Source organism: Haliaeetus leucocephalus, unplaced genomic scaffold, assembly GCF_000737465.1.
Source record: "Haliaeetus leucocephalus isolate CR32 unplaced genomic scaffold, Haliaeetus_leucocephalus-4.0 Scaffold273, whole genome shotgun sequence".
Classification (NCBI taxonomy): domain Eukaryota; kingdom Metazoa; phylum Chordata; class Aves; order Accipitriformes; family Accipitridae; genus Haliaeetus; species Haliaeetus leucocephalus.
Genome location: NW_010972709.1, coordinates 6,525,482 through 6,547,990, shown reverse-complemented (window position 1 = coordinate 6,547,990; position 22,509 = coordinate 6,525,482). Strand labels below are relative to the sequence as shown.

At 36.9% G+C, this 22,509-nt stretch overlaps 1 protein-coding gene across 1 annotated transcript; it reads left to right on the top strand.

Annotated features, from left to right (window-relative positions):
• The first annotated feature begins 5,749 nt into the window (after window positions 1–5,749).
• Window positions 5,750–21,061, top strand: SPO11 (SPO11 meiotic protein covalently bound to DSB). The gene is made up of 14 exons (XM_010569778.1): window positions 5,750–5,873; window positions 6,209–6,335; window positions 8,928–9,041; window positions 12,031–12,119; window positions 12,755–12,821; window positions 13,035–13,143; window positions 13,779–13,865; window positions 15,540–15,576; window positions 15,799–15,908; window positions 16,830–16,929; window positions 18,226–18,263; window positions 19,872–19,948; window positions 20,152–20,263; window positions 20,942–21,061. The coding sequence occupies exons 1-14, from the start codon at window positions 5,750–5,752 to the stop codon at window positions 21,059–21,061; spliced, it is 1,311 nt and encodes a 436-aa protein (XP_010568080.1).
• The last annotated feature ends 1,448 nt before the right edge of the window (window positions 21,062–22,509 follow it).

Genomic DNA, 22,509 nt, shown 5'->3' with positions numbered 1-22,509 from the left:
GGACCAATTAACATTTGTAGCTTAATTAAAATCACCAAATGCATTTTAAAGGATGACATAAAGTTGATTTTAATCTAGGCTTCCAAAAATGAAGTAGAAGTCTGTTAATCAACTGCCCCACCCTTTTTGTTATTTACATGACCCACAGTACTCAGTGTCAGAATAGACTCCTACGTCATCCTCTTACTTCATTTTCCCCAGGCATTATTAAATAGTTAATAACAAAGGTCTAAAGTCCATCCCGAGTTTTACCTGTTGGCATAAATCTGGGGCCATGACAGCACTGGTGTAGCATTCATATAAATGAAAGAACAGATTTTGGCTCAAGTATTTTTAATGTACAGCAGCTGGCATTTTTGGGTTTAAAGAGCAAAATCACACCTGAGTTTTCATGCTTTCTAGGATTTTGCCAACAAAAGGAAAACAGAAAATAAACAAGACATTTTACCTTTTGAAAGCCAGAAGTAATGGTGCAGCTGTTTCCAAGACCTCTATGTTCAAGCTGTCACATGAACATGGAATAGAAGACATTCATGCTTTCCAGTTTTGTTTTAGCACAAAGGTCTTCCATTTGTTTGTTTCAACATGTTTTCCCTTTAACACATTTTTTTTAACTAGAATTTTTCCTAATAACATGTTTATTCAATGTACAGTTAAAACCAGATTTGGATTTTTACAAGTATATAGATGTTTACAAATCAATTCATTAGATATTATTACTGCTTCTATGGTATGACATAAGAGACATATGAGAATTTACCACTGTTGACAAGTGGTTTTGGTCAGGTTTTTACTGTACAGACAAGAAGAGCAGCTGATTTCTGGGAGCTGCCAGAGAGAGTGGAGAGAATTGGTTGCAACTCACCCATAGTCCCCTAGCCTTATTATTTATTTAGCTGCTATATAAGCACTTCAGCCCAGATTTTGATACCCATTCCTAGCTATGAAAAACAGGGTAATAGGTAAATGACAGGTGTTTATCCCTCTTAGAAATAGATGGGCTTTAGGTGCAGAGAGTGGCACCACGTATTTGCCTGATCTCTTTTATTATTCAGCTGTCATGGGGATTTTGATACAGAAGACAGCAGACAAAGAGTTTAACATTTTGTCCATAATATAGACAATTATACTTATTATTTGTATGTGAGAGGCATGTAGGTTCTTCAACAGCCAGACAATCACTTCATTTTATTTTCAGCAGTCACACTCAGTACAGGAAAGACACAGACCTGTTGGAGTGGGTCCGGAGGAGGGCCACAGAAATGATCAGAGGGCTGGAGCACCTCTCCTATGAGGAAAGGCTGAGAGAGTTGGGGTTGTTCAGCCTGGAGAAGAGAAGGCTCCAGGGAGACCTTCTAGCAGCCTTCCAGTGCCTAAAGGAGGCTTATAAGATGGGGACACGCTTTTTAGTAGGCACGTTGCGATAGGACAAGGGGTAGTGGTTTTAAATTAAAAGAGGGTAGATTCAGACTAGATCTAAGGAAGAAATTTTTTATGATGAGGGTGGTGACACAGTGGTACAGGTTTCCCAGAGACGTGGTAGATGCCCCATCCCTGGAAACACTCAAGGTCGGGTCGGACAGGGCTCTGAGCAACCTGATCTAGTGAAAGATGTCCCTGCACATTGCAGGGGGTTGGAACTAGATGACCTTTGAAGGTCCCTTCCAACCCAAAACATTCTATGATTCTATGATACATGGAGACTTGGATGTTTCAAAATATTTTCTCTATGTTCTTCCACAACATGGTCTTCAAAAGAATAATAAAAGTAGTAGAATGCCCAGCTTCCCCATATAAAATCCTATGCTCATTTTCTTCTAACTTTTCCAAGCCTTAGAGCTGCTACAACTGATTGATTGATTGATTGATTGATTGATTGATTGATTGACTGATTTCAAGCAAGTTATATGCCTACAGCCTGCAGTTCGTATTTTAAAACTGTGGCAAGTATTTGAAGTTGAAACAGTAACTGGGACTACAGAGGGAGAATCAGGCTGAAAGAGTGTTCTGTCTTAGTGTGAGACCAGTTTAGGAATTAGAAATAGTGGCTATGATAGTACTTGGCAAGCTGAAACTTCTCAGCATATAAAAATTATGTCTTCGAATGTTCAGTCACATAACGCTGCCTGTTTGAAGCTTAATTATTGTCAATGAACCAGAGTGCATGTGGCATTTATGCTAAATTGGGAAAAGGTATTCTTTTTATTTAATTTACTTTGTGTTTCTTTGTCTCAAATACTTGTCTTGCCCTGCCACCCAAATATACATTACTGCCCCTAAAAGCATTAGGAAATGTTGGACCTGAAAAATCACTGTAACAGAGGTTAGATGAAAGTTGCTTTTCCTTTTAAGAAAGGCCTGTTAGAGTTTATTTCTGGCTGAAAGATAAGACATAAAAAGAAGGGATGGTAACAAAAAACCACTTCCTCTTACAGTGATTTGGCTCACTGCAGAATAAATATTTTACAGGTGTTTGTCACTCCAGAGCTAGGTAAACTGAAAACATGTATTAGTTTGGGGTTTTTTTTTAACCAGCCATGCTAGCTGGAAGGAGATATCCCATTTGAAGTTGTTAGGTGTTAGCAGTGAATGACTTTTCATCTCCTGTTTCTCTGGGCTTTGCTTATTAGAAAAAGATCTGTAACTTTTCATGTAACTGGCAGGTGATAGATCTGGCTCCTGTTTCGTCCTAACTTATTCACAGTAAAATCTGTTGGCTCACAAAACGTGTCCTCCCAAAGATTGTCTAGATCACAACCAAGGAAGCTGGAAAGAAATTGAAGCTTGCTGGAACACAGTAGCCATATTCCCAACAAGCTCATAAGTAGGAATTTTTTCTTTTTGCTGTTCTTACTGTAGTTTTTGAGCCTCCATCTATCTCCTTAACACTCCTAACTGGCCCAAATACTTCTGCTTGCACAGAATCACTACCTTTTACAGAGGTCTCCCTTTTTTTATTTAGGTTTAAGTGAAAGACTGGATTTCACATGCCATTTGACATTAATTGAAAATAGGCATATCAGGTCCACTGGTGTGCCCACCATTCTATTAAAAGAATTAAGGACAGACCATTTGGAGAGAAATACTTACCATAGCAATCATGTGAACTTTATGTAAGAGACTAACTACATACTAAAAGAGGAAAGATCTTTTCATAAGGTGTGCAGTGAAGAAAAGGGAAAAGCATATATATGCTTTTACATATTTTATATACTATTTATTCTACTGATGCAGTCATTTATGTATGAGAAATCAGTAACCAGCAATTTAAAATCTTGGCACCAAGATAAATGCACATTTTTGTTCTGTATAGTTCTTTTGTTGTGTAGTATATAGCAACAGGTTTTGATCCAGACAGGTTCTTCTTCAGCAGTTACAGACAGACTTTGAAATTGGCATCAGACAGCTCATACAATTTCATAGTATAGCTTCCTGCAAAAGTATCCTGATAAAAGCGTATGTTTATAACAGGAGACGATCTTAAGGGAACTTTTTGGTAACAGGCTATCTTTTAAAGTGAACAAATCTGAAAGTGTTTTATTACCTATCATACTTGTTTTATCAAGGATTATTGAAACCATAGTGTTAAATTTAACCGCTTCGAAGTAGTCATCTTTTCTGTGCCATCTGTGGTGCCCTCTACTGCACATCTTTGTAGAAGCAAGACAAACATTGAGATAACTGCATCGGTTACATGGCTTTTTTCACATTTTTCTTTCCATTTTACCATTTAATAATGGTTCATTATTTGTTTTCCTAATAATTTTCCTTCTTATATATATATAAAAAGCAGTCAGTATTTGCAATTCAATTTTTTTCTTAATTTTCTTTTTCAAGCATAGTTTAAAAAGGGGAAAAAATAAATAAAAAGGGCTTTAGGAAATTAACCTGCTAGTTCATTTATTGATTGTAGTTCATTTATTGGTCATATTCTGGATACTAGTTTATGTGGTTATATGTATGTGTATATATATTTACATATACGTGTGCAATATGAAGGTTGAAGCATGGAAATTTTTGTTATCATTTCTTGTTTTTCAATCTCTGTTTTGTTAACTCAGGTGTAAGCATTGAGTATTTTGGTTGTGCTTTTTTATAGTTGCTGTTTGCTGCTATGAAGAAGAGACAAGTCATTAAATTAGTTTCTCACAAGTTGTTATATATAGTTTTGTTTGCAATATGTTGCTAGGGGCATGATATAATTTTGTCAGTTCTATATCAAACAAAAATCTGTTGATTTTGATGTTGAATTCTTGGAAAGAGCTACAGAGATTTTACATAAATATTTCCGGAGTGATCTCAAGGTACCTAAAGGCCAAAGACTTAAGATGAAAGATCTGAAAATTTCAATTTATTAATTCCCCTTTCTTTTGCTTGCCTCTGTTAATTGAAGCACCTTGTGTTCATATCATCATAGCCTGCGGTCTTCCATGAATAAATCAATGTACGATTTTTTTAATTACCTACCCAAGCTGGATTTGCACTGCTTACTCTTACAAGTACCAAAGAAGAAAGGTTCAGGGGTAGTAGCTAATGGAACAGCAGGAGAAACCAGCTGCCTCCAACATTTTAAGCACTATGTCATCTAATTTGCTAACAACAAGTCTAAGCATTGCAACATTTGAAACGCTGTTGGCAGCGAGCTAGATACAGCACAGCTTCCAATATTACTGACTGTTGTGTATAAAAGATGATGTTATCAACAGTGGGCTTTAAAAAAATTTCTCTAGAAAGGACAAGCCTTAAGATACTTATCTCCTAAGTAACTGCTAACACTTTCAGAATGATCACTTTAATGCAGTCAATTACGTTGATATGGTTAGGATTTGAAAATACGCTTTGGCTTATCATAACTGCAAAGGTAAGAGCAGTTTAAATTCCTAGGATTTGCTTTTTTTCACCATCGAGCTGCCAGTGAAGGAGCCCTCACCTCTGCACTCAAAACTCAAACTGAAGGAACCGAGCACGCGGTTCTGCTCCGGTAGTACCTGGGGCTGCAGGGGGGCTGTTTCGGCAATGAACAGGAACTGGCCATGCGCTGGTGCAGTCTTCTGGCCTTCACAAGGTCTCCCAGAAGTACTGCATTTACTCTTTAAAATCATGATGAGCTTAAACTTTCTGAAGTGAAAGAGAAGACAGGAATTTTGTAGGAAAAGCTGAACACCTGAAGACAAAAGGTACGCAATGCACCAAATCGATGATTGCACGTGGGGCTTCTTTTCAAATTCGCAGTCTGTCTCTGGCTGTGTATCGTCCATTTTGAAGTGATGCCCTCTGGCTGAGGACGCCATGTCAATCATAAAAGTCCTGGTTCACCCATGAGCTTACAAAATTTAGCATTTTTTTTCTTAAATCTTGCCTTCCTTGGAAGCTGGTGATTCATGACTCCTAGAATTGGGGGTTTATTGTTTGTTCAGAACACGAGTTTTTAACAATGTATTGAGAAAGATTTGAAAACATATCCGAGGTCTATTCTAAAACTTCAGAATGCTGAAGGCAGATGATAAAAATAGTGTTAAGTCTTTAACCTCAATAGAAGTTGAATTCCATTTGGGGGAAGGAAGCTGATTTTTCAACACCTGGAGTTGCACTGGAGCTTTCAGCTTTCTTCCAGCCACTAAGTACAGTCAGGAAAAGACATTTGATGTTGAGGGGGAAAAAAATTGCTAGTCATTCAGAAAGGATGAAAAAAGTATTTTTGTCCGCTTTTTAGCCCGTCTGGTCAGATTTATTCCAGTGACCCCGAGATATGGGTGCTACAGAGCTGGTGATTAAATGTCTGCTCACGCACAGCAGCTCCAGCGGCAGTTTTGAGGTTCAGTTCCCAGCAGAGGACGTGGTCAGTCAGGAAGGGCGGGAGAAGGACCCTGGCAGTTAGGGTGGGCGGGGCCATCTCCTGTCTGTTAGCAAGAGCAGGAAAAGCCATTGGTCAGTCAGGAAGAGCGGGAAAAAAGCCCTTGGTCAGTCAGGAAGGGCAGGGCGAGCTCCTGTCAGTTAGAAAGGGCGGGAAAAGCTCTTTGTCAGTCAGGCAGGCAGGAAGGGCGGGAAAACCTTGACTTTGGTTTCTACAGAAATGTTCTGCTTTTTCTTTCTGGCCCTGTGGTTTGACCTCAGATCATGAGATTCAAATCCAGCATACAGAACAGCCTTTTCTAATTTCTTTGGTAATCTCTTTTGCCTCTTTTTAACATGGCTTCATCCCTTCCAGAGAAGTTGGATTGGTCTGCACCGACTGTAATGGAGGACCACATTGTGTGTTCCACTGAAGTGCCAGCTGGGAACAAGGCCAGCTTCAGGGAAGCAAGTCTGTCTGGTCATGAGAGCCATGTCCCTAGGTAAAAGATGTGAAAAATAGCACCCATACTCTCTTTCTGTGGTAATACTTAAGTAGGTAGTCCACCACTGCACCTGATGGGCTTGTGCAAAATTGAAAAACATACTTCCCTACAAAAACAAAGGGGCTCTCACACTACAAACAGCATTTCCATTCCCTCAGACCTCTCCAAAAAGTCTGTAGGTACAGACAGAAATACAGAAAACCATGACAAAACAAACATACTGAATTTCACTCACAAAAAACTTTCATTACTTTTTTAAAGACTGTTCCTGTACACACTATATCAGCCTCAGAAGCTAGAACAGACTGGGAGCATCTTAAAAGTATTTTGAAAAGAAAAGGATAGTAATAATAATAATAATAACAACAACAACAACAACAACAATTACTTGGAGAGTTCTTGGTCTTTGTGGCAGACTACAAGAACAGCATGGCTTTAGCGATGTACAGTCCTGGGTTTTGGAGTGTGTTGGTTTATTACATTGCAGATTTTTATTTGTAACTGTTTCTCTTGTGTATTTATATTGTTTGCTTGCTAAAGGTGCTATAATATTAATCTTTTATGCTATTCATGTTGAAAACCATTTCTTGTGCTATACAGAAACAAGTATCTACTCATGCTGCAACCTGTTAGAAATGAGCAGGCAAACCCTGTGAGATATACAGTGCCTACCCCTTCTCTGCTCAGATTTCACTGTTAAGTAAACCAGAGTGAATTTTAAGTAGGCATACTTGGCCAGTATTGTATGTTTGCTTATTAAAATTCAGTTAATCTCTGCAAAAGGAGACAGAATATCAGCAGGGGGTGCACAGAGAATTGCTGTCCTCTGCCTCCTATTTTGCCACATTTACAACTCCTGTTGGCCAATAAATTGGGAAACTGGGATTGAAACAGAAACCTGGACTTTCAAATTCTGCAGCAAACTTTGAAGTACATCTGGAATATTAAGACAGTTACAGTGGACAGAACCAAATGAATACATAAAATATTTATGAGTATCAAAGCAATGACATGGTTTAGATTTCCTATCTACCTTTCTGTTCTTTTATCCATCTGCCGATACATATTTTTACTGTCTTCAACAATCTAATTTTTGTTATGTTGGAGGTCTGCACCACAGTCAGCCTTGCTTACTTATTTTACTCTTACCATTTGCTGCATTATACCTTTAGCTCACCAGCCAACCATTTCCTCTGTGCTTAATAGAATTTCTATTTTGGATATGGCAGTGAGATGTATGATTTTAATTTGGAGGAAGAGACTATGAGTCTGAAAGTTAGGGAATCTTGGACTTGATTATGAAGCTATTATACAGTAGAAAATGAATTTACATATTGGCTGCATGACCAGGCCTTCTTGTATTATCAGCACTGCCAATGCTTCACTGTTTTACCTTTGGAAAGCCATTAGCCTCTCTGTGTCCAAGTTTATTCATCTGAAAACCAGAAAAAAATCTTACATTGTGTTGTTGAATGGTTCAATATTATAGGACAAAAATGTTAGTAATACTAGTAGGGTTTTTTTATACCGATACTATTACACATAACATTTTAAAATAAAAGGTTAATACTTTCCAGAAATTGCTTTCAAAAAATTATAATCTAGTTTCAGCAGAACGAGGAGTAAGTGGAAGCTGAGCTACAAAATGGAAGAAACACATTCAGCTGATAGAAAAGAGCTTTAATGACACTTCATTATTAAGAAGACTCATAGCTAGGTTTTAAAAATCATTCTTGCTGATTTTGTGGACAGTGGGGTAATTCATCTTGTGTGGTGTGCAGTGGTATTGACTCATCTTTTCTTAGTATATTACTTAATGACAGAATTGGACTTTGCTCATAAAACTTTGAGATAAAATAAGTTTTGCCTGTTCTTTTAATTCCTACCTAAACTTATGATGGTATATAGTACACTTGTAATTTTAAGGACAGCTGAAACGTTGGAGTCAGATTGCTTATGAAAATAAAAAGCATCTGTCATAACACTCAAACCAGCCTACAGTTTTGGTGTAAGGGATGTGCTGCAAGGTTACTTTGTGTTTTTAGGTGAAAGATACAGATTTTTTTCTTTTCACAGCGCATCTGTTGAGATTAAGCCTTCATATAATTAAAATACTTAACAGTTTGTTTAGGGCAGCAGATCAAGAGGTTAATGTGCAATGGTACAACAGGAAGTATTTGTAGTCTTGAACATTTTTTAAATTTACAGCATTTAAAAACAACTTAGCCCAAATCATAGCCAAAGCCAATATTACATCATTTATAGTAAAACATTAATCATTAGTCACAAACCAGCCAGTTGGTCTAAAAGTTGAGCTGGTGAAAAATTTGCTGGTTTCAGGATTGAATAGAAATGTACTTTTAATTGTGTCCTCAGTCATGCATCTGGAATGGAAAGTCAAAGATTTTAGGGAAACTGACCAAAACAAAATTAAAAACCAAATGAGTTCCTCCACAGTTTTGAAACAAATGCATCCTTGAAGCAATTTTGGATTACATAATTTTTGTAGGAGCAGGGATAGATGATCAAAACTCAAAGCAGAACTAGATCTTATCATATGATCTCTATCATTAATTTTCTTTGTTTCAGTTCTGAAGTTCTTGAAGCAATAGAAAATGTTATTCAAGATGTACTTAAAAGCCTGGCCCAAAAGAAAGCACCTGTTCTCACACTGGCTAACAGATCAGATTGGAGGAACATAGAGTAAGTATTACATATTTTAAAGTCCTGCCTTATATTAATAGAAATGCCATGAATATAAATATGATTATGTAATTTCCAGAAAAGTTAATTATACATAGTTTTATAAGTACTAGAATCAATAAATAATTTGACTTCTTAAAAAGTAATGGACAAATAAAAAGTAATGCTTAGTAACCACTCTGCATGAACAGGCATCATGTATTAAGTAATAGCAGACCATAGCATAAAGGGGAATGTAAAACTACCGTAATAGAGGTTAGAAAGGAAAGGGAGGTCCTATAAACAATCGTTTTCTGGAAGCAGTAGAAGCCAGAAATTGTAAGTTGTGTTAGAGTGAAAAAATCTGGTTTAGGCTGGAAACAATTACTAGCAATTTCATCTTCCAATGCCCTTTCTGTGCTTCCTCTTTTCTTTTTCTCTTCTTTTCCTTGTGGTATCACTTCTTAAAATGATAGTGATAAATTTATCTTTTTGTTCTTCAGAGAAGATGCATCCCACCTCTTCCTGATGTGTATCTTAACTCTGTGCTGTGTTCTGAGTTCATTACCAGCCAAATAAAGCAAACCAAGTTTCTAATATGTTATCTAAATTTCAGGTCTTATGCCAGTTTATCTAGACAGGATCAGAGAAAAAGCAACCTGTCCTCCTTCATAACACATTTTTGTAATTTGTAGAAGTTCCTTGTGCAACAGTATTTTCCAAGGAGCTCATTTAAACTGAAAACACCTGAAACTGAGAGATTAATTGCTTTCTATAATACAGAAGCAGAAGTATAAAGGAAGACACAAATCTATTTCTTGCCTTGTAATAGCTTTGGACATCAGTGGGTTAAAGGATATTTAGATTGATAAGATTGCAGAGATGCTCATAAGTGGACACGTTACAAACATTTGAGGAAGCATAGCAAACCTTCCACACGTAACGCTTTGGTGGAATACTCATTTAATGAGAACATTAAATTTCTGTCAATCAGAAAACTTGAGGGGACTGAAGGTAACCAGTTAACTGAAAGGCTTGTACGTCCCAGGGAATTCAGTGGTTTGTGTCTTGATAGTTTGACAAAAATGTTTCACTCAGTTGTCTGTAAAATTAAAATACTGTAACAAAGTTTTGCAGTTTTTGGCAATCTTCAGGGAAATGGCATTCCAGGCTAGAAAAACAAATGTGAGATGTTATTTGCCACCAGAACACATAGGGGGAAAAATGTTCAAATTAAAACAAGTTAACATCACAGTATGTTAAAAATAAGACTCATCAATCACATAAAAAAAAGCTAAACCATTATTTATGGTGGACAAATGTAATCTATGATATGCATTTTCATTGAATAGTGACCTATATCCCAGTTTAAGAAGATTAAAATAAAAGTAGACAAATAAAAGTAAAAACAGAATGCCAAAACATAAAATGAATGGAAGAAAATATAGTCAGTGGGACTTTTTTTTTTTCTTTTTTAGGCAGCCTTTTAATACCTAATCTACATAGCTGGAATCTGCTGGGCAGGAACTAGTAGAACAAGAGAATGATTTCATGTTTGAAATGTTCCTTGTAAACATTTGTAGGTGCCCAGAGAGATATTTACCTGAGAATGATGTCAATCAGTGAGAATGCCAGGCCTGAAGTAGTACAGTCAGTTTCCATTGTCCAGCTGTATCTTTCCAGAAAAAAAAAATTAAAAAAAAAAAAAAAAAGGGATTTCCCAGTAGTGGAAAGAAGATTTTATAGAAAACTACTCTGCTGGGGTAAACACAATCCTAGGAAGAATTGCTGGATGTCCGATCTAGTGCCAGTTTGCAGTTGCCTTTGTGAAATATCTGTGGAAGCTGCATTGATCAGGTTCTTCAGCACACTCATTTCTGAAAGGAGTGTTCCTTATTTAACCTGAGAGAGCAATCCAGCAAAGTGTTGATTACTGTTTTCGTCCCGTGCAGTTACAATGTAGGGAGCCTGCAACAGAAAAGCACAAATAACTTTTACACGTTGCAAGACAAAGGCAAGAAAGTTACTTTAAAGCTGGCAGGCAGATGCTCCACTGCTGTTTGTCATTGTTGTCACTTTACATGTATGCACCACGGTGTGTTCTGCCACCCAAAGGATGCACAGAGCAAAACCTTTGACAAAGAAATTTAGAAACGTTATGTGGTTTTAGATAAAATTATAGCCATTTTACCACCAATACTTTTTAAAAGTACATACAACTCTGAAATGAAAAATCATTCTTTAAAGACAGAACTGTCATTTCATGAGGTATTAAAAAAATTTTAAGTAAAATAATGAAGTGTCCTTAAGAAAATAACTGATTCTTTTGGTGATACGTGCACCTTCAGACATGAAATGGTGAAGCATGAAATGGTGGAGCTCGTTTAGATTAAACAACTGTTTAGAGAATAAGATGGACCACATTTTTATTTCCAAAAGTTAATGATGGAATATAACTGAGTTATTCCAATAATAATTTAAAGGCATAAATTAGATAGTATTATTGTACTATGAAATAATAACATTTTTTCATACATTCTACATCAGAAGGTCACTGTGTCAGACTTGATTTGTATTCTACTAATGATTCACATTTTTTCCTGTCATTTATTCCTTTGTATTCATGCTAAATAATAATTGATGCTGATATATTAACTGTTATGAACATGTATGAAATATTTTTCTGGTCTCTACTTTTGTCTGGAAACATGTATTTTAGGCTTAAATTCAGTCTTGAAGCATCGTCTTCAGAAACTTATGTTTTGAAGGCAATGATCAGACGAGGGGCAGTTCAGTAGTGTTTTTGAATGGGTCATTTTGGCAGATGATGACTGCTGCTTGCCTTTCTTCTTCAGCCATTCCAACTACACCCAAGCTGATGGTTTCTATACTGAGTCTGAAAATAGCACTAGCATATTTGATGAGAGGAAAGGGATGTGAGTCTGAATTAGCTTGCAGAGAACAACTCAATACTTTTACAGTTTTATTGTATTTGTTTGCAATGTATCAGATTTAAAGATTCTGTAGGTCTACAGATGATACCACATTGTACTACAAAACAAATAAGAAGTGACTGCCCTAGATCAGCATCAAAATTTGGTAAGTTAAAAATGTCCAAAAGCAGAATTCTTGTTTTTTCTTGTATTTTAGTTCAAAACTTCGTAAAAAACCCCAACCCAACCAACCAAACAAAAAACCCTGACCAAACCATAAAAAAGTATTATGCACTGTGATTTAGAAGTGTATGCCTTACATAACCTGATATTATGACCAGCCCTCCAGCTTTTCTCTTCTCTATTGAATTATAGTGAGTGACAGTGAAATTAATACAGCATTCTTACAGTTTCTACCCTCCCTGAATGAATATCAGCTGAAGGCGTATTCAAAAGGTCTTAATGTAAAAATATCACCCTTCTTCAAAAAGCTAGCTAGTAAAGGAATCTTGGAATACAGACAATAAGCTAATTTCTTTTTCTAACTCAGCCATTTAATTTCTTGGCCCGGACAGCAGGGCTTACATTCCCTCACTTAACTCCATCATATTTTTTCTAATTGTGCTAGAAATTATTTAGTCTATTGATCAGTACAGTCTCTCTGTATTTTTCACAGCACATTAAAATATATGTTTCAAAGTTTTATTTTATGACACACAAATATGGGTCAATATCAAGACAAATTATTGTATATGCATTTCTGAAAATGGATAAAATATTTTGTAAAATGTATTTTTTCAGCTCTGATGCTCAAAATATTATCTATGATCTATAAGATGGTGCAGAGCAATACTTATGCAACTAAAAGGTAACATACTGCATTTCTGTCATTTCAAATAAAGTTGTATTTTAAGAATGTTATTGTGAAAAAATGCCTGTAGGAAGCAAACCTGCGGGATAATGGATTCCTGTACGTAAAATGCTTTAGGTTGATCTGATTATCCATGCCCTCTATAAAATTCTTATGAGCCTACAGCTATTTCAGTATTATAATTAAAAATACAATATTTTGTCTTGATAGAGATATATATTATTCAGATACACTACTGTTTGGTAGCCAAAGTGTTGTGGACAATATAATCAATGACATTTCTTGCATGCTTAAGATACCTCGGAGAAGTCTGCATATAGTAAGTGGCTTGTTGTGAATGTTTTTATTATTATTTCCAAATCATATAAATTGAACTGAAAGGTGAAATATCAAGAAAAGTTATCAGTAGGAAATACATGGGTAAATAAAAAGTGTAATTTGTGCAAATGAAACCTAATTATGGCTTTATCATAGCACTCGAAAGGTTTCTTTCTTCAGAGAAAATTCACAGAGTTTCCTTGATCCAAAGAGTTTGGGACAAACTGCCAGCTAAAATCACAGGGCCTTTTGCTATTATTTCATGAAGGCAGTGCTTAAAATTCAGAGCGCAAGACATCTGTTTAGCAATTTGTACTCAAATGATTTGCTAACTTGGGGGTTAAATGAAGATTTAAAGTATGTCAGAGATGTAACAACCTTTCAAATTTACTTGTATCTCATGCCTTACAAGAATTCCTTTGTATCTAAAAATGCAGTTGTTAACATAATTTATTGTATGCCTTTATGTCCATGATGACAACAACATTGCTTAGTGTTCAGAAGGTTGATGGCAGTCAGTAACTGCTTATTACCAGTCAGAATTCTTTTCAGAAGCTTCTTGTTTTGCCTGTGCAGTATAGTAACATAACAGCATGTAACTTCCAGTTTATGTATACAACTTACTATTTTTTTCAGCTGTCTACAACTAAAGGTTTTGTTGCTGGTAATTTAAGTTACACTGAGGAAGATGGTACAAAAGTGAATTGTACCTGCAGTGCAACAGTACGTATTCTAAAACAGTAACAGTAATTCATAGCATCTAACTTTGCATGATATCCTGTGCTTCTTGTAGTCCAGGTTACTTATTATTATACAGACCTGTGCTAGTGGCAAATAGACATTACAACCTGGGTGAAAAAAGGGAGATAAAAAGTGTTGCTCAACTGTATTGCAATTCTGAAGCTCAGCTATGTACTCACCAGGAATATAACCTTTGGATATGGTTTTTAGCACTACCTTCTACCATGGGAGCCTTGCAGAGGAAGGCATTTATACTGGGTATCTGAGGCTTTATATTACAATGTTCTGTCAAATAAGTGCTCTGAATCAAAGAATTCCGGGCACTCTGAACATACTTTGTTTCTGTCACAATAGATTGATTTCTGGCAGAGTAAGAAAACAAGTCTTACAGCCTGAGCTAACATACTCATATGGTCCTCAATGAGCTTCTGCCACACTGGGGAGACTCCTCTAGTAGCAGCAGCACAGATGAAAGCCTGAACTGAGCCTCTATAATTAGAGAAGGAAACCTCTTTCTGGACCGAAATTACGTTCTCATTTACAGAAGTTTAATGATGATAATCCATCAGCATAAGAGTTGATATTCTCTTCATGTGCCCAGCAGTGTACAACCAAAGGTGTATAATACCAGGCTGTCTGGTCTCAGGATTATCACTTATACAGTGATATTACAGACATTAGAAGGCTTGTATTGTCAACTAATTTTATCAAAGGTGGTGCTGAGCTAAAGCGAACCTTCATAAGAGTCAAGAGTCAAAAGTGGTTTGAGGAGATGAGATTCAACTAATCTAGTCCTAAAAGATTTCCTATAGCCACACAGAATATGAAAGCAGGAACAGAACTCAGACTTGCTGACTGTTGTCATGATTTCCTGGAAAATGTGTTCACTGTAAGCCGAAGTCAATAATTTCAAAATGGAAAGATAACCTTAGCTGCCTATTATACTTTGTATTTTAAGCAGAGCGTAAAGTCCCCTGTTATTAATGCTCTTCTACAGCTCTTCATGTTTTTATTTGTTGAGTTGTTCCACCCTGGCACCAGAGGTGATTTAGCAGTCAGAAGTAAAAACAGACCACACACTTCAATATATACATACTCTTTTGCCAAGTTCTTTCTCCAGTTCCTGTTTTCTCATCCATGTGCTTGCCAGATTGAGCCAATCCTAATATAAGATGTAAAGTAAACATTACTAGTCTTCAAATTGTTGCTCCAAAATACTTATATAATCAGGTTATAGGTTAATAACAGAAAGGATTTAATGGTCTTCTAAAAAGAATACATAAATTAAGCCTGTATTAAATTTGCAGTCTTCACACCCAGCTGACTTTTTTTCTGGCTAAGACAGATAAAAAAGTAATCAGGACATTATTATCTCTGTAATGCCCATATGATGAACAATCTTCTGCGACAGTGGCACAAACACTTTTGAAAAGCATCTTGTTATTACAGGAGGACTCCTACACAACCATACAATAGAGCAGGATATGAATGGTTGAATACGCTTATAAAGAGGTGAAAATGTCAAGATTGATCTTGTACATAGAAGATGAATGGTTGTTTCAGGATGTAATTGTGTCCTTCATTACCTAATGTTGTTATTTTAAAATATATCATTTTCTCTATTTAAAATGATTAATCTCATTTTTGTTGTTTTAGGCAGTCACTGTGCCATCTAATGTTCAAGGAATTAAAAGTATCCTTTGCGCAAGAACTCTCATTGCAGACTGAAAAAATAAAGTAAAAACAAAGAATATTCCAAGTTAAACAATGTTCTGGTAATTTTTTCTTTGCTTGTTGGCTCTGAAGTTGAGTCATGAACACTGCTTTTGGCTCCAGAACAGGTATTTTAGAGCATTTCATTTTAATTGATTGGTGTGATGGATCATTTTACATGCGGCTAGCCTTAACAGAAAAGATTTAATCTCACATGCCAAATTTATGTTAATTGTAGAAAAAGATGCAACTTTTCAGAGACTCCTGGATGACGACTTCTGCAATAAATTGTCCCCATGTATAATGATTACGGTATGCATCTTACATTTCATATCATCTAGCTAGACATAAGAATTTATATAATACTTCAGCATTGTAGTGGTGCTCAAACTTGGTCAAAAGACCATAATAAAATTAATATGAAACATGTCTAACAATATTTTTTTAAATTTTATTATCCTCATAGAAAAACAAAATACACATTCAAAAGTCTTATTTCCTCCAAACATCTCCTCAGAGCTTGGTAGCTTACCAACTTCGTGTGCTGCTGCAAAGTAGCTGCCCCACTCAGTCTCAGAAAGGCTTAACTGTTGAGTAACCTTTTGTCCTTCAGGATCCTAGGTTTAGGAAACCCAAATGAAACAGAATTGGTTGATTTTGGAATGTACTGAAAAAGCTATGAAGCCTGGAAAATTAATAAGAATGTGTAAATGGTAGATGCATACCTACTTGTTCTGGGACAAATTTGGCCCACGACGAGGAAAAACCATATCCCTATACCAAAGAGAGATAAGCATTTATACTATGCCGCATATTGTCCAGTTGTAGTCAGTCATAGCAAGAACTTGGTTTACATTGTTTCATTAGTGCCATAAATATTTTTGACAAGAAAAAAGTGGCCTTCTTACACCAGCTTATACAGATACCAGGGTACATCTATACATCAACTCCCAGACCTTACAAACTAACTCCTTAAATAGAGGACTGTATGATACTTCTATAGTGCCTGTAATCCAGAACATCTGCTGCGCTGCTCCCCAGCCCAGTCCTCCTTCGCTCCTCACAGAGCCAAAAGAGGAGCATAGAACTTTCCCTGCGAAATAGCTGCTGGAGAAATATTTCTGCCAACATTTTGTTTGTTTGCTTGCTTTTAAATGACAAATGTAAACACATATGTAGCCAGATGTTGTTTTAATGAATTTAAAACTGTCTGCTTTTATTTTATTTCCTTAGGGAAGAGGCGTACCAGATCTTAATACACGACTTTTGGTCAGAAAGCTGTGGGATTCTTTTCAAATTCCTATTTTCACCCTTATGGATGCAGATCCACATGGTAAATCTGTAGAAGTTCAATGACATAAAAGGAAAGCAAAATTTATTTAGAATGTCTTTCTCACTTTTATGGGAAGGTATGCAGAGCACAGAGATCCAACACCATCGGGAGGTTCTTGATTTATGCAGAATATATCTAGGAGTACAGAATGAGTTTAACTGAAACATCAGTACTGGCTTTACATCCCCACTGAATATACCCTTACCCTCTGTGATGATTTTTTGTGCTTTGAGGTATTAGTAAGACTCTTACCTTGCACCTAAAAAAAAAAAAAATTATCGAACTCTTAACTCAGCATGGAGCTAGATTTTGAAAGTACCTGTCTGCCTAAAAATTAGGATAAGGATAATGGCATTTTATGATCCATTGCCTGATTCCACTGATTTTAACGGGAGTTAGGCACTTGACCACTTCAGGAGGTCCTAGCTGTATCTTTACAGAGTTAAATACCATTGAAAATGTTGCTCTGTCAAGAATTCCAGCTGTTGGCTATGCTATTCCTTTTGTGAAATAAAAGGAAATAACAGGAACTTTTGTAAACGTTGCTCAGTCTTGTATAAAGCAAAAATTTTAACTACATTATGATCCTTAGGCCAGACAAACATGAAGAAAATACTATGTTTGAGCAAAGGGAGTCTTTTATTGGTTTTAAAGTAGTTAACATACATTTATATTAATAATTCAGCACTCACATCAATAGTTTACAGTAGTGAAAGCTAGAAACTACCAGTCTGATGCCAGCAGGAATAAAGTTAATCCTAAACCAAGTCCATCACATTCTGGATGTGCTATTCTATTACATCAGTGGCAGGTCTGAAATTTCCCTCATTTTATGAGAGATTCTGTGTATTTGAGTGTGTATGCCTTAGTTTGAATTCAGAACCTGAATTCACGTACACGAAATGTAGAAAATCTCTTATGTACCTACACTGATCCCACCTGAAATTAGGGAGATTGCTGCAAAATGAGAAGCAGCTGCTCAAAGCAGTAATATTAAGACATACAGACTACACAGGATAAAGATGATAGATGTTGGACAATGTGCAAGAGCTGATTATCCTTGGTTTTGAATTGACTGCACAGACAGCGTGAAACATTTAACTGTATAAAGATGACATATGTTCAAATTCTGATTATTTTGACATATTCTAAAAATAATTGTAAACTATAAAGAACCTCACTAACCATAAAGCCATAAACTGTTATGCCATAAAACTGAATTCTTAATGCAGTCTTCTTAAACATGCCCAGTGTGCAGATAAACAGACACTTGACATTTGGTATTCTGCAACCTAGGTGTAGAAATAATGTGCATCTACAAATATGGATCTGTGGTGAGTATAATTTTTCTATTTCAGATTCATTGTTTTGTAGCCCAGCCTTGAAGCTGGAATGTATGAAACGTTATAGCCTTTGTTAGAATGGTTACTGCCTTTTTTTTTTTTACTATCATTTTGATTCAACACAAAGACACAGTTTTTAGGCCTTGTGTATTTGCAGAAACGGCTTCTTCCTGCAACAAAAAGAAACTGGATAACAATGACAGGTGTCTCATTTACTATATTTCACAGTTTTTCCCTGCTGCACAGGCAGTTCAAATAGAAAAGTGTTCTCAGTTTTGCTTTGTTTCTGCCTTAGAAGAGAAATGAAGGCTGGAAGGGATCTTGGGAGGAGGAGGACTTAACTTGTGAAATGGCTGATTCTCTGCAAAATCATGTTATGTTGGTAAAGGTTTTGTTCCGGGGTGAGAATTTGCTTATGGATACATGTGTTAGCGTGGAACATTATGGAAGAAGAGGCAAAGGGAACCAGAAGGCATTATTATATCACATTGCTAAAAGATGAGGTACAGGAAGACAATATGGAAGACAGGCAGATTAAGGTGAAGGCAGAGGGCAGAAGCAGATGGGTGAACTAGTTGTTCAGTAGAGCAATAGAGAAAGAACATCCAAAGTAAAAAAAAACAAACAAAACCAAACAAAAAAACCCCACCAACCACCAACAACAAATAAAATGAACTTCAGAAAACTGTCAGATATCGATGATGTCAGACTTCAAATATATGTCCTAACATATGCCTCAAGGAGATCCAGGGAGACAGAAGTCCCAAGTTTTCAGGTGATCTGTCACACCTTCAGCTCTCCTACAAAGGTGTGTAAACTGATAAAAGACTGTCTTCCAGGATTAAATTAAATTGTCAGGTTCCTTAGAAAGTTTATTTTGTTCAGTTAGAGCAACAGGTATATCAAATGAAACTAGAATATGTCAAGTTCATTACAAACAATGGAAGTATTCCTTTACACAATATGTAATTTAACTGTGATACTTTGCTGTAGGGTGCTGTAGATGACAAAAGTTTTCATGGATTCTAAAAGCAACCTGACAAAATCAAGTATTACACTACCACCACTTCTGGCTCAGAGCACTGGAGTCACAAACCGTTGGGAGCAGGGGGAGTATTCTGAAAAGTATCATTAATTGCTTATTTGTTTTTACACTTTTTCCCTAAGATATTTACTGTAGCCATGATGCTGGACCAGATTAACCTTTGTTTGGGCTATTTTTATATGATGTGGTACTTTCCAGCAGAAAATATCTGAAATTTCCAGATTTGATTGTCGTTGCTCCTCCCAGCTTAATTTTTTTTTTTGACAGTCAGACTCATACTGACTGTAAAAAATAAAACCATTTGGACTAGACCAGCCTAAATTGGACTAGTCTAGAATGTCACAGGCTGAAGGGCACAAATCTTAGCAAAGCGACGGTTTCCAGCAAGGGGATATGGTAAGCTTCGGTTGCACTATGTTCTCCTATACCATTCTCATAGTGAAAATACCTAATTATCTTTGTAATAAAACCTGACCATGTCCTCGGAAGGCATATATCTCAAATAATTTAAACTAAAAGTCACTGAATGTTATAGCTGACCTTTCTTATTTTAGTCAATGTCTTTTGAGGCCCATCATCTCACCGTTCCATCTATAAAGTGGCTTGGTCTCCTTCCATCTGATCTTGAGAGGTTAGTTACTTCCCCAAAAGAAACAGAAGAATTATTCTGTTTCATAGACAGGAAATGCAGTCTGACTTACTGCATGAAAACACAACTGACATTTAAGTCCATTATTCTTTTCATACATTATTTTTGCTTAATATAAAGAAAGAAGTTGGAATAAATATTTTTTAAGTATATGAGAAAACTTAACAACTTTATTTTCTTTTCAGATTAAATATACGCAAAGATGTCCTGATTCCATTTACAAAGCAAGATCAAAATAAGTTAGCAAGTATACAAAAGAGACCTTACATTGCTTGTCAGCCAATGTGGAAAAAAGAAGTATGTATAAACCTGTTGTTTCCTATTTCTTGCTCCCCACAGGACAAATCCTATCGTCCACAATCCTGTTCCTCATTATGATGACACACTCTTAGTAGGGCAGAACCACTAAGGTTTTGCAGCCCTACAAGAAGGCAAGATTGAGAAAGCCCATGCCCTGGGATGTGTCTCTGAATCAGTGAGCCTCAACGGCTCGCAGGCCAGAACTGGCAGCATTTTAAGCTTTCCTGCCATTAGTCATCCAGTGATCCCATGGGACTTTACTGCTTTCCTAAGTATTACAGAATATATTACATCTTTACAAGTAGGGGAATGCTTACAGCAGTTACTTACTCGGTACTAGACCTAATCGTGCCTGTAGCTTTTAAAGCATATATTTCAATGCAGGCATATATTGTGTAAAATGGTTAGAAAGGAAGAAAAGGTATTGCGTACCTTCTCCTTCCTGTTTATACTCATCTTACAAATTGTGTCACTGTGAGATACACACTAGAGAACACATAAACATACAATAAAATTAATCTCAGCTCAGTGACAGGGATTTTGCAGCACCATTTCTAGTAATACTAACTTTACAGTTCTACATGCACATCCAACAAGTGTAATTCTTACTTAAATAATCACCTAAGCCTGGATCAGGCTGTTACAGCATCACACATTAATTTGTTCTTTTTTTAGCTGGAAATTATGGCAGCATCTAAACTGAAGGCTGAAATTCAAGTTTTAACTTCTCTTTCATCAGATTACCTTTCCAGAGTCTATTTACCAAACAAACTGCAATTTGGTGGATGGCTATGAACGCTTGTTGGCAAATGAAATGTTTTTCTTGATATTGATTTATTTTGTTGACTGCTCTTAGAAAAAATGCAGAGACAGAGGAGTATGCTTCACCTTCTTGTTAGGTTTCTTTATCACTGTACTGTATGTGGATTATCATTATCTCTTTTTCCTCTTTCAAACCATAAGACAAATTACAGTTCTTTTACAGAATACGGTTGCTTCAATTCTGTGGCTTCTGCAGTGTAACAATGCCAAATGAGATGGTACACACATAAAAAAATGATGAGATATGTTCTTTCTGGCCAGAAAATGTTAAGTTAAAAAATGTGTCAAGGAATTGCTTTGCATTCTGTCTTAAAGCACAAGATGATGCTGTACCAACCTTTTTATTTCTGAAGAGAGTAAAAGACTTCATTAACAATTTATTGCACATGCCTCCTTTTGGAAATTATTTTAAGTACAGCATTGTGGCATGTTGTGTTCGCTGTAAATTCAGACCAAAAAGTCAGAGATAATTCTTCGTTACTGCACGTCTCAAGCAGCTATAAATGTTCCAGCAACCAAATTACTATTTGTCTTCAGTGAACAAGTAAGCAAGCAGATGTTACTGATTAAGAGTTTAATAAACAAGCCTGTTAATGATGCATATCATAACAGAATCCCTTGTTCATTCTCTTTACTTAGTTGGCTCTAAAACAGTAAAAAGGAGCAAGAAACTGTGGTGATTAAAGGGCACAATAAATTTTACACGAGGAAACCAGACTAACTGCGTGGAGAATACTTCCAAAACTGACATACACAGTCATCAGCAAGGGTCTTAGAGACAGTCTTTTCAGTAGGCTTATCTTGTTGGGTTTTTCTACTACTGTTCCACCAGTAGTAAATTCAAAAGGAATTAAAAGTTCCTTTCTCTTTACTGCACAGTAGCAGAGTTACTGCCTACTAGTAGTTTCTAGCGTCCAGGTGCACAAACAACCTACATCCAGAAGGAGGATAGGGCTTTTCCATCAGCAGGGGCGATGGCGCGGGGGTACTCCTCACCGCGGGCCTAACGTACGGCTGGGGAGCAGAGAGCTCTTCTACGGCTGGCCCTAAGCGACGCTTTATTTCCACGAGAACAGGCGAGCTTCGAAACACTTGGGGCAGTACCCCACCAAAGGCTAGCGCTCCCGCAGCCTCCACAGGTGCCGTTTCCCCACGCTGCAGTCGTCCCACCCGGCGGCACCCCGACGCCCCAGGGGAGCTGAACGAGCTGGGACCCGCCCGACCGGGAAAAAAAACCCACCCTCCTCGCAGCGCCTGCTGCAGCGCCACGGCCGGCACTACTGGGCTCACCCCGCTCCTCACAGCCCAGGGAAAGAGCACGGCATTAATCCTTCTCCTCTTGCCTTAGCGGCAGCGCCGCGGAGCTCCCCAGCGGGCCCGCGTCCGCTCCCAACCGCGCTCCTCCCGGCCGGGAGAGCGGC

Excerpts from the sequence above, each read along its gene's own strand:
- SPO11 (XM_010569778.1), top strand. The coding sequence starts at position 5,750 with ATGGGTGCTACAGAGCTGGTGATTAAATGTCTGCTCACGCACAGCAGC. Across the intron at positions 6,336-8,927 it reads CATGAGAGCCATGTCCCTAG|TTCTGAAGTTCTTGAAGCAA; the intron begins GTAAAAGATGTG and ends TCTTTGTTTCAG. Across the intron at positions 15,909-16,829 it reads CCCCATGTATAATGATTACG|GGAAGAGGCGTACCAGATCT; the intron begins GTATGCATCTTA and ends TTATTTCCTTAG.